At 40.4% G+C, this 12,382-nt stretch overlaps 1 protein-coding gene across 1 annotated transcript in view; it reads right to left on the bottom strand.

Annotated features, from left to right (window-relative positions):
- GYPC (glycophorin C (Gerbich blood group)) overlaps window positions 1–12,382 on the bottom strand; it is a 41,025-nt gene that overhangs the window by 9,570 nt on the left and 19,073 nt on the right. Inside the window, exon 2 of the mRNA XM_074828795.1 lies at window positions 3,294–3,344. Coding sequence (XP_074684896.1) covers window positions 3,294–3,344 — 51 coding nt within the window. The remainder of the gene's footprint in view (window positions 1–3,293; window positions 3,345–12,382) is intronic.

Genomic DNA, 12,382 nt, shown 5'->3' with positions numbered 1-12,382 from the left:
GGGAGAAGGAAGGGATTCTGGGTAGATCTTTCCTGTCTACTGGACTAAGGCTAATTACTAGCAATGTGTTGACTGGACAAAAATTTCCATAGGTAACCCAAATGTGCATAGGACTAAATGATGAATGGAAGCACTCCGAGAGAAGGAAAGCAAATTCAGGTTCCAGGAGTGGTTGTGCAGAGAACAGTGGGTGTCCTTGCTTCCCAGAGCCCTTTCTTCTTTTCCTTCTCTATTCTGAAATGTAGAAGTTCATGAAAGAGAGGCACCCCTGACAGGTTGTTATTAAAAAATTACAAGCTGTATCCCCTTCATCCCAGATCAAATTGCTCACTTAAGAATCTTGAAAACAAATTAAGTATTGTGATGTTTATTCAATTTGTGTGATATTTATTTTTGTTAACATTTTTTTGCATATAACTGGGATGTGCTTATAAAGACTTTAGCTGTGATTCTGTACAAGTACATGATACTGAGCTGTTTCTATATTCACATGACTCCATTAGTAAACCAAACATTAAAAAACACACGATAAAAAGCACCAGAACAGGACATTCCTAGGAAAATCCATATCTGGAGTGTGAAGCTGCTGTGAGGATGCAATATGTAGGAATTTGTCTGACTCATTGTAGGCATCTACAGGTCAGGAGGGTCCATAAGAGTTACTCCCTTTGGGTTTCCTCTACTGTCAGTGGAAGGTGTGTGTGGGGGGGCAATTCCTCTTCTAGAACTGAATTCCTACATTTGGTCAGATAAATTGCTCCCTGGAAATGCCTACTATTCTGCAGAGACAATGAGGGGTATGTAGACAGTAAATCTCTTCTGTCCCCTATGTTCAAGATATGTGACAGGAGTGGGTATCTCCAAAGCTTTAGATTTATCAGCATCAGTAAACTGAGCAGAGATACCCCATTGGCATGAAAATGGGGGAATGTACAGAATGGAAACATAACCTTCATTTTAAAAAAGGGAGAAAAGAAGACCTGGGGAACATCAGGCCAGTCAGTCTCACCTCTGTGCCCAGCAAGATCATGGAGTGGATCCTCCTGGAAACTATGCTAGGGCACAGGGAAAATAAGGAAGTGATTGGTGACAGCCTACATGCCTTCACTAAAGGCAAATTGTGCCTGAGAAATTTGATGGCCTTCTACGACGGGGTTGCAGTGTTGGTGGATAAGGGAAGAGGAACTGACATCATCTACCTGGCCTTGTGCAAAGCTTTTGACACTGTCCAAGATGACATCCTTGCCTCTAAAATGGAGAGACATGGATTTGTTGGATGGACTGCTTGGTGGATAAGGAATTGGCTGGATGGTCTCACTCAAAGAGTTGTGGTCAGCAGCTTGATGTCCAAGTGGAGAGCAGTGACGAGTGGCATTCCTCAGGGGTCAGTATTGGGACTAGCGCTGTTTCACATCTTTGTTGGTGACATGGACAGTGGGATTGAGTGCAAGTTTGCCAGTGACACCAAGCTGTGTGGTGTGGTTGACACGCTGGAGGGAAGGGATGCCATCCAGAGGGACCTTGACAGGCTTGAGAGGCTTGTTTGCATGTGCAAACCTCATGAAGTTCAACAAGGCCAAGTGCAAAGTCCTGCACATGGGTTGAGACAATCCCAAGCACAAATCCAGGCTGGGCAATGAGTAGATTGAGAGCAGCCCTGAGGAGAAGGACTTGGGGGTATTAGTACATGGAAAACTAACTATGACCTGGCAATGTGTGCTCACAGCCCAGAAAGCCAACTGTGTCCTGGGCTGCACCAAGAGAAGTGTGGCCAGCAGGTCGAGGGAGGGGATTCTCCCCCTCTACTCTGCTCTCATGAGACCCCACCTGGATTACAGCGTTCAGCTTTGGGGCCTCCAGCATCAGAAGGACATGGACCTGCTTGAGTGAGTCCAGAGGAGGGCTATGAAGGTGATAAGGGAGCTGGAGCACCTCCCTTATGAGGACAGGCTGAAAGAGTTGGGGTTGTTCAGCCTAGAGAAGAGAAGGCTTTTGGGGACATCTTCTAGTGGCCTTCCAGCACTTAAAGGGGACCTACAAGAAAGCTGGAGAGGGACTACTTACAATGGTATGTGGTGATAGAACAATGGGTAATGGCTTTAAAGTGAAAGAGGGTAGATTTATATTAGATATAAGGAAGAAGTTCTTCATTGTGAGGGTGGTGAGGCACTGGAATAGGTTGCCCAGAGAAGCTGTTGATGCCCCCTCCCTGGAAGTGTTCAAGGCCAGGTTGGATGGGGCTTTGAGCAGCCTGATCTAGTGGAATGTGTCCCTGCCCATGGCAGGGGGGTTGGAACTAGATGATCTTTAAGGTCCTTTCCAATCCAAACCATTCTATGATTCTATGAATATTAGCATTATAAATAAAAATGATAACTCTGTCTTAAAAAATATGCCTACAGTGTTAACCTGCAAATTTTATGGTGCCTGGTTTTGGAAAGTGAAGTTACTGCTCGCAGAAATTAGACTGCTTATAGAAAGAACTTTAGGTTTACAATAATATCATAGTTGCAGTGGGGGCTTCATCAATTTTTAGGACCTCACTGGTATCCCTTGACACAAGAGGCTTTAATGGGCTTTGGATGTAGCACAATATTAATAAGCCTAAGGGACTAAGTACAAATCAATTTACCTGCTACTTGTTCATAGAAAGCTGAAATTAAAGTTACAGGAGATGGGACCTGAGGGAAATATAGCAGAACCTCACCAATTTGCACTAATGATTGGTATACCCCCTTGTGAATGACTGAAATTAGTGTGTTAGCATGGAAATGAACAAACACAATAAAAATAAAAAGACAGGTTCTTTCTGTGAACATAGCTTTGCTCATTTATTCTGACAACTGTATTTAGTTTAAATGCATGAGAGAGCTTTAATGGAACACCAGGAAATGCACTGTGGTATATTCTGTAAAAGTAAAGGGTCAGCTGGTATGAGCTAGCATGACTCAAATCAAAGGTGCTACACTAGGTCTGTATTAAATGAAAATCTTGGCCCAGTGACTAATGAAGAATATCAGAGGTTGACATTGCTGCTGGACTGTTAGGTATTTTGTCCTAAAATGAGGAATGGATGGGGGTGGTACTGCTCACTATATGGTTTATGCTCATTATCTCATCTTGTTATCTTGCCAATAGGCCCTCTGGGAGCAGATTTCCCACTGGCCTAATTAACTCTAATTGTGCCGCTCCTGTTGTCTTGTCAGCAAAGTGGGGGTTTTGCAAAATGCAAGAAATCAACCAACCTGCTGTTTTAATTCTAATGGTGCTGCTGAGCACGGTCTGCTACTTACCTCCAATAACAGCCACATCTGCTCCAGCTGTGGGGCTCTCGATGTCTCCATCTATAAATAGATTAGAACATACCAAAGTTAATTAAAGAAAAAGGAATTGGATCATATGTAACAGCAGTGACTGTACTGGTGGTGTTGTATTATTTTAACCTCTGAAACTCAGAACTTAAACAAGATATCTTGTTAGCAAAAGACATTTACGAAACTTCTCATTAGAGTTAGCTGTACTGTAACAGTTTTCTGTCACCATAACACTGTAAAATAAATAGCTAGCACATTATGCAAACTATCATGGCCCTCAGGGAAACACCTACTGTTTATTATGAGCACTTACCTGTAACATCCTCCAGTGAATGATTAAATTAAGAGCATTTAGGTACTGTGATTACTCTCAGAAAGGTGGTTTTGGGGAAAAAATATTGGGGCCTATTTATGTTCTCATTTATGGATCTTCAGAGTACGGTCTGGATCTTGATTTGATGCAAATTAATCTGGCTCTATCGATTTCAATTAATATTTATTTATCTGTAGTATCCTGTTTTCAATCTTAGCCTTTCTTTTCTTTTAAACCTACATTTGGAATCAAGGCAAGCCTGTTATGTGTGTGGTATAAAACACAGTTCCCACTTAGAGTAAGTCTGAATTCAGTGCTGATAAATCAAAATATGCTCTTTTCTAGATTATAATTTATTAAAAAAAAGGTAACTTTGCAATTTAAATGCAAAAGAGAAGTACCTGACCATGTCTTTTTGAGAAGTAAGAAATTGGTCTGAAAAGTTGTAAGCTGCTGAAAGAGTAGTTAGACTTTGAATTACATTTTGATCTTAATTATAACATTTACTAAGAATATCCAAAACAAGTAATGAATAGCCAGTATTTTAAAGGGCAGAGGAAAAAATATCCTAAAAAATGGTGAGGATTTTTCTCTCCTTATTATTTGATATAGAACTTAAGTGAAAGCAACTTCATATAGACAAGCATTTCTTCACTAGTTTCCCTTTAATTTATCAGGGTACAATTCTGATCTTGTTTTCTGTTCCTTATTTCATGTTATTAGTATCAGCCCACTTAGTCCTGAATTATGTGGATGGCTGAGAAGGTGATGAACTCCTGGAGTTTTTCCATGTAGGTTTATGACAGGAAACTCCTTTCTTTGTTTATTATTATACTATTTATACAATTCTATATACTGGTTTCTGAACAAGGCAAATAAGAACTTTATGCGAGGTCTTTTTTTATTTCCCTTTGGTAAATACAGCGGATAGAAAACTTCTCTGGAAAAGGTAAAAATACTAGTTCTAAATCCTTCTATAAATTCAACAGTGGCACTATGACTGATATCTGGCTCTCCTTTTGTTAAATCTGTGATACATGATACAAACATAAGACACTATCAGCAGCTTTCTCTTTACTCATGTCTGGTCTTTTATATCAAATTGCAATAAACTGAGGAGAAATGAGATTCAAAGGAGCCCCCTCTTCCCAAATATGGGAGAGGTTTTTTCTAGAAAGTAGGAGTACTTCCCTCTCCCCTGGAGATCCTTCCTACATTTTTTTCCAGCTATACACTGATGGAAAGATTGAGCACGCCTTGTGTAATTTAAAAACTCTAATTATGTCTACGTCCATTCAAAACCCGTGTGCCTCAGAAGAGATTAATTGCTTCAAGGTCAAACTGTTCTGTATTTCTTTATACACCAAATATATGCTGCATGCCAAAAAAGCAGGCTCCTCTACAGCAATCAAATACTTGAAGGTGTGAATTCTAAAGTGCTTCCCTAGCCACACAGCTTACTTCCAAACATTAATTCCAGATCAAATCATTATCCCTTTAATTATAGAAAGGTATGTGAGTAACTCTCTGCTCTTTCCTATCGTTCCCAGGTGCCTCTCAGATTCAGATAACAAGCAGGTGCCTTATCTCTAGTACTTGCCACCACAGTGCTTTTTGATAATGGATTACAGTAGCATCACTTTGCAGAAAAGTTTTCATTTCCATACTGCACTTTCTAAGTTTTCAGAAGAATGCTGGACCCATATTAAGCTATCATGTAGTTGGCACTGATCTATCTGTTAAGCTGACGATGCTGTGCCATTCAGAAACCAGCTAACACCATGATGTGGCTTCACTCACCACAGTTCCCATTTTACTGCAAGCATGAGAGTCTGACTTCTTTGTGTGTCGAATTCTGACCACAGAATGGCCTTGCTGTCCTCCCACATGGTCTTTTGCTGCATCATCCGGAGTGTCAGGACATTGCAGCCAGCACCACGTATTGGGTTTGCGTGGCAAGGTTTTGGTAGCAGGGTGGCTACAGGGGGGTCTTCTGTGAGAAGCTGATAGAAGCTTCCCCTACGTCTGACAGAGCCGATGTCAGCCGGCTCCAAGATGGATCCACTGCTGGCCAAGGCTGAGCCCATCAGAGACGGTGGTAGCACCTCTGGGATAACATGTTTAAGAAGGGGGAAAAAAAACACCTGTGCAACAACAAATGCAGCCAGAAAGAGTGAGAATATGTATGAGAAACAACTCTGCAGACATCAAGGGCAGTGAAGAAGGAGGGGAAGAAGATGCTTCAGGTGCCAGAGCAGAGATTCCCCTGCAGCCCGTGGTGCAGCCCATGGTGAGCCAGGCTGTGCCCTGCACCCATGGAGGTCCATGGCAGAGCAGATCTCCACCTGCAGCCCGTAGAGGACCCCACACCAGAGCAGGTGGATGTGCCTGAAGGAGACTGACCCTGTGGGAAGCCCACGCTGGACCAGGCTCCTGGCAGGACTTGTGACCCTGCGGGGGACCCACACTGGAGGAGTCTGTTCCTGAAGGGCCTACTTCCTTCCCCACCAGTGGCGCAGGGGGACAGGGTGGACACCAGGTACACACCAAAGCCTTTCCCCCTTCTTAACTATGTTATCCCAGAGGCGCTACCACCATTGCTGATGGGCTCAGCCTTGGCCAGTGATGGGCCTATCTTGGAGCCGGCTGACATTGGCTCTGTGCGACACAGAGGAAGCTTCTAACAGCTTCTCACAGAAGCCCCCCTGTAGTTTCCCTGCTACCAAAACCTTGCAACACAAAGCCAATACACACTAATGACCAGAAGTTTCCAGGGTCTGCTCTCAGATCAGTTTTGGAGCAATGATGATGGAGGGGAGACAGGGACCCTCAATGCCTGTCTCAGTCTCTGAAATAACACTTTGTCCAAAAATAGCTATGTGATTCATGGCAGTATCATGATATTGCTAGGCAGGGGGAGAAGCTATCAGTGTCATTCAAGATTCAAGCAGTATCACCCTTCATGAAATATGACTGAGGAAATTTCAAGGCATGTGCTTATGAAATGAGGGTGTATTCCCAGAGCAGGGGTGACACAGCAGCCACTTTTCAGACAGGAATCCATGCTTGGCCAGGAAACTCAGCATGCTCTCTCCAAACTTCAGCTCAGTCTACATGAGAAATACACTGCATAACTGTAGGACTGAATCTTTATTTTCTGAGGCACAAAAGATATCCAACATACTGCAGGAATTTTTAGCTGAATGATGGCTGTAGGCTTTGGCCTTCTTGTACCTTCTTTATTCTGTTCTTTTTTGTGTGCAGAGCACTCAGAAGTCTGTTTCAGTAACTGCTGTTACACCTGGTTTGGTTATTTTCCTTTGTTTCAAGGACATCTTCTGTGTTATCTGCTGCTAAATTGTCCTTGCAAAACTTCCTCTCATTGTTACACTGGCCCTTGTCCATAGCTACAATCTGATCCCAGAAGTGTTTAGACTGTTGTTATTTAGTGCCATTGGTTACCATGACACACAGAAATCAAAAGATTGTGGGAAAACTTGTTTTTCATAAAACCTTTGGCCATCAGAATGGGTTGACTAAATCAAGAATAGAACAAACAAATCAAATTGCCCGTTGTTGGAAAGTATATTTCTAAAATCCAGAATGAAGGGAAAGAAATGCCTTTGTACCATGACCTGAAATTCATCAAATTCCAGTTCTGCCCATAAACTTACAGATAAGGAATTTTGCAATAGAACGACAATTGCTACTTGTGTCATTCTCATCAATCAAATAATGCTGAGGAGGAAGCAGCCTCTGAAAGCCTGGGGTATATTCCTGACTTAAATACTGCAAGCAGATCTCTGGCTTTACACTTCAAAGGTGAAAAGCCAGTACAACTAACTTTTATGTTAATGTAGCCAGTGGTGAGTTTTTCCTGCTAAATTTGTCAGTAAATTTGTCAGTAAATTTTTTAAACCATCTCCTCCAGGTGTGATTTTCCAATAAAACTTGACTTTTACTAATTGTGATAGTTTTTTCTAGTTTAAACTGATCGCATTCCATTTTGGCTGAGCACTTTTTTGAAGGAAGCGGGTCCAGCAGTGAAAATGCTTGTTTGAGGTTCAGCACTCTCCTTGTTTTGCTATGCACTTCTGCTGACAGTTGTAATGGTTTATTTTGTTCTTTAAATTACAAATCTAAGCCACTAAAAGCTATAAGTCACTTCCAGCTCAAAAATTGTGACACTGGCTTTAAAATACTTTAAAACTTCTTTTATTTGCCCTTTCTTTCATACCCGAGCTTCATTCAAGTCTTACTTTCCAGGCCTTCTCTACAACGTCAAAGACAAAATGCACTTTGTAGAGGTTTTGGCATGATTTTGTGACACCAGGAAACATATCTTTAAGGAAAACACAAAGTATTATGAGAATTCTGGTAAAGATGCAAGACTTATCAGTGAGCTACTTTAGAAGCATAACCATGTTAAGACATCCAAACTGACAAACCATTCAACTTACATGGTGATGGGAAGGGGCGTATTTGTTCTCAGAATGCCTTCTCTCATCCAGCATAGAAAGCACAGGTTTTAGATCCTGCTACTTGCAGAAAACAATACCTTAATGTGCTTCTGCGGCTCCTGTCAGTGACACATGGGATAAATTTGCAGAGATGTTCAAGCTTTCTAATTTTTCAGGCATCGTTTTTGCCTGCTAAAGAAATTTCCAGAAAAAATCCAGTACTTGCACCCTTAGTGGTTTTGCAGTCAGCATGGTAGTAGCAATTTAAGTACCTACATGTTTGCTTGTTATGGATTTACACATGGAAAAGGCATGAAAGGAAAACTGTATCTGCAAAAGGATCCCCATTCGGCACATTTGATATGAATGCATGGGAATCATCCTACAGGACAGATCTAACCCACCGGTGCAAACTACCAAATCTCTGCAGTCTAATCCACAAGGGCAATTTGATGGGATAACGCAGACCTTACCCCAAACTCCTCAGTGTCTCTCTCATTTACTAACGTAACGCTCCAAACTAAAGCTGGGCAAGTGCTTACTGCTAAGTAGTGTTGAATATAGAAAGAAAAGCCCAAGATCACAACTCATGTTGTCACAGTTTCCTTGCAGCTGTGGGTGATATTGCTGTTTTGGAGTGGGTGAGTCAAGCTGAGTGAGTATACAGATATCTATGTGTGATAAGCAGCTTTTACAACACAGTTTTCAAAGCCACTCAACACCAGTCAGGCAGCACTGCTCCTGCCTCTCAGGATTTTCCTATCCACATGCTTGTGCTTTCGATTCTTAGCAACCTAAGCCATCTCTTATCATGATGCTCCATTGCTGCCTGCTTGTGGTTACAATCTCAGATGAAGTCTTGGCTGCTAAATTACACTCAAATAGGTCTCTAAGTGCTTTCTTGGGCAACCCATTTTCTCTCTTGATGTGCCTGTTCATTGCATAAGAAGTGCTTGAAATTCATTCAATCCCTGTGAATGACGAGCTGAGCTCCTTAGGGCAGTCATTTCCTTCTTAAGCTTTCCTAGGTGTGCAGACTAGGAATCACACTGTAAGATTTCATCTTTAATCAGCTCACCTAACCACCTTATGAAAAACACCACCGTTAGTGGGACTTTTCCAGGTGAGGGACAATCCAACCTCATCTTAGTATATTCATGGATGTGCTTTGCAGAACCACCCCAAATATTCGCTGTTGTTGCAGGAAGTGGTGTGTAAGCAGTCTGTAGGCTGAAATGTGTCTTTAGAATTCAACTATTAAGTGTTTAATAGTTTTGTCTTAAATATTGGTACTATCTGTGCACTTCTAGTAAACAAGGGAGATCTTCAAAATGAATAACATCCAGTTCATGATTCAGGTCAGATATAAATGGAATTTAGGGAAGGATTTTGCCTCTATATTGATTGTTCTTTCATACATTCATACATTTGAAAGAAAGCTTTAAGTATAACTGGAGACTAATGAAATACAGTTTACTCAGTCTAGTAAATTATTGTCTATTTTTTGGGTTGTATCAATTGACCTAGCACAACATACCATACCAATTTTGACTTATTTTAAAAAAAAGTTGTAATTTTAAAGGAAGACTGTCTTATCATGTAAAGAATCTAGGTGGGGTTTCAAAAAGATTAATCACTGATCTAATTGCTTCCACTGAAGATGACAGAAAGGAATCTCACTGGGTTCAGTAAAACATTATAAAATCCTGAAAGTATTGAGGAATACACAGAGTGTACCAGGAAGCTTTTGCAATTGGTAAAAACCTTTGTTATAATTTTTGCATTTTTAAATTTTTTAATATAATGTATTTAAAAATGTATTTATTACAACTGTTCCTTTCCCAGGGGCTCTTTTTGTTCTTTGTATGCTCTTCTGAAGTCATCATTCCTCTTGACTGTAAAAGCAGGTCTGAATGTGTCCCTACTGTCATCACTGAGGCAAGACTTTTCTTACCACACATTTAGTATGGAAGAACTAATGAAGGCTTAACATCTCCATTGTTTATGCAATGGTGGTATGTCCTCCTTGCCCTTTGGTTTATGTTTGTGCCTTGCCAACACACTGCATTCATGAGAAAATCATTAATCTATTAACCTTAGCACACTGATTTAATTTACAAGCTATAGTTAGAACTGGTTCACTGCAGCTGCATGTGTGAAAACGAGTTGAACCAACTTCTTAAAAATATGTTAACTGCTCAAGCTGCTCTCTGGCCTGTATAATGATATCAGAGGCATTGCACTAAGGCCTTTCTGGATTAAAAAAAAACTTATTACCTATTTTAATATTTGCCAGTAAGTGTGCAGTGCCCTGCCAGAGCTGGCATCTCTTATCCCAAAGGGTCATCAGCCTGAACCCATCAATTTGACACATTGCACTGAAAAAGCCATCACCATCTCCCATTAGATAATGAAACACATCAAGGCTGTTCTTTCAAAATTAAGGAGCAGTTTCTCATCTGTCAATCTGGACAAGAGACAGAATAATTTGGCTTCCATTTATATACTAAATTATTATAAGGACAATAATGGTGATGTACAACAACCACCACATGATCTTTTGGGTAAATAAATGGACTATGCTTCAAATGTAAGGTAAATCATGCAGATTAAAAATATTTACAAAATTAAAATGCACCGGGTCCAATCCTCTTGCTATCCTAGCTAACAAGTACTTTAGCTATCAAGTAATTAATTCTGAGAAGACAAAATCCAGTCTCATTCAATTAAAATAAAGGTCTGTTCAAGACTTTCCACACTTTGTAAAATAGTTAGGATAAAAAGGCATTATCAAGTTAGTTTAATTAGATTAAGATTGCCACATAACTTTAACAGTTCTCATTTGATTCAGGTATACAGTGTCAGCAAAATATTTTTGTACCATTCTATGTTATAAACTAAGAAGGAGAAAATATGTTTTCCAATGTTTGAGGAAGTAACGGCTTCACTCACATAGTTTCTCCTTCTATTGTGAAGCTGAATTGTGCTTTGCCTTGGGGAAAATCAGAGATGGAGAGATACATTAAAAATCAGCTTGTCAAAAAATAATCATATGATATCCCTTAATGGTAAGAGGGACAAGGAGAAAATGTTCATGAAATTTGGGAAATTATTTTAGGTGAATAGTAAGGTTCTTTTTAAAATGAACAGATATTCTATATTTTGAAATTAAAAAAAAAAAAAAAAGAGAAGAAAATAGTCTTTTAAAGGGTTACATAATCTGAAAAACCACAGAATTTTTAGTTAAATCAAACTTTTCTGTTTATCCCCCAAAAGAGCTGACATCCCCCTCAATTCCCATTTCTGTTTGAACCACATTCTCTTTTTTTTATTTGCACTTACTAGAGACATACATTAAAGTACTTTCACTCCTTAGCTCAGGGTAGCTGACTACCAGCCACCAGTTCTGATGGCAATTAAGTAAAGTGCATCCAGTAAGAACATTAAAATGGCATTTCCCCCTTAGAAGTTCTATAAATATTACAACCTTAAAGCTCCCATACAGCACAGTACTTGAGAGCTTATTTTAGGCCCATGTCCCCTCTGGGAACAGATATTTAATGTGTCCTGTGTATTCACACTGATGTATATATACAGAAAAAAATTGACAGAGAAATTCAGATGGATCCATCTGCTTCTTATAGCATCAGGAAGGACAATAAGGTTTCAGGGTCAGCAGAAGAAACCCAGAGCAGAGGAGAAGTTAGAGAGAGGAGCTTCTTCCCTGGCACTGGAGTTCCTTTGCAAGCAGGCAATGAAGCTCACAAAAGGATGTTGTAGAAACCTTGTTTTTAGGGATGGGACGTAGGAAGCCACCAAGGTCCACCCAGTGGTGGTCTTGCTGCTCATGTATAGTGGACAGGTTTTGCTGTGCTCCTATGGGAAGGCTGCTTGATGTCTGAAGATCAAACACTGCCTTCTTATCATACAAAGGGTACATGAAATGTGTGGACCCAGAAGAAGGTCTCATCTTTTTCAAAAAATGTGGCAACTTGCAAGTTGTGCCTTGTTTTGTCTGTCTCATGTTTATAGTCTCACTGTAAAAAGTTCCTTACATTTCCATTAAAATATGTTAATGTAACCAGGCCATCATTTACATTTTTCCTCCACAACCACCAAAGTTGGCTCATGCTCCAAATGTACAACATGTTGGGGAAGATAAATTGACCTGGTATTGCTTCATTAAAGAAGAAGTGACGGTATGAATCAGTCCATAGGTACAGTCCATGATCAGGACGTTTTCCTGCATGTGTTTTCCTCCCTGCTTTCCCTTCTTCATCAGAAGAGAGTACTCC

Source organism: Strix aluco, chromosome 6, assembly GCF_031877795.1.
Source record: "Strix aluco isolate bStrAlu1 chromosome 6, bStrAlu1.hap1, whole genome shotgun sequence".
Taxonomy (NCBI): domain Eukaryota; kingdom Metazoa; phylum Chordata; class Aves; order Strigiformes; family Strigidae; genus Strix; species Strix aluco.
This window is presented reverse-complemented; position numbering and strand designations above follow the sequence as displayed.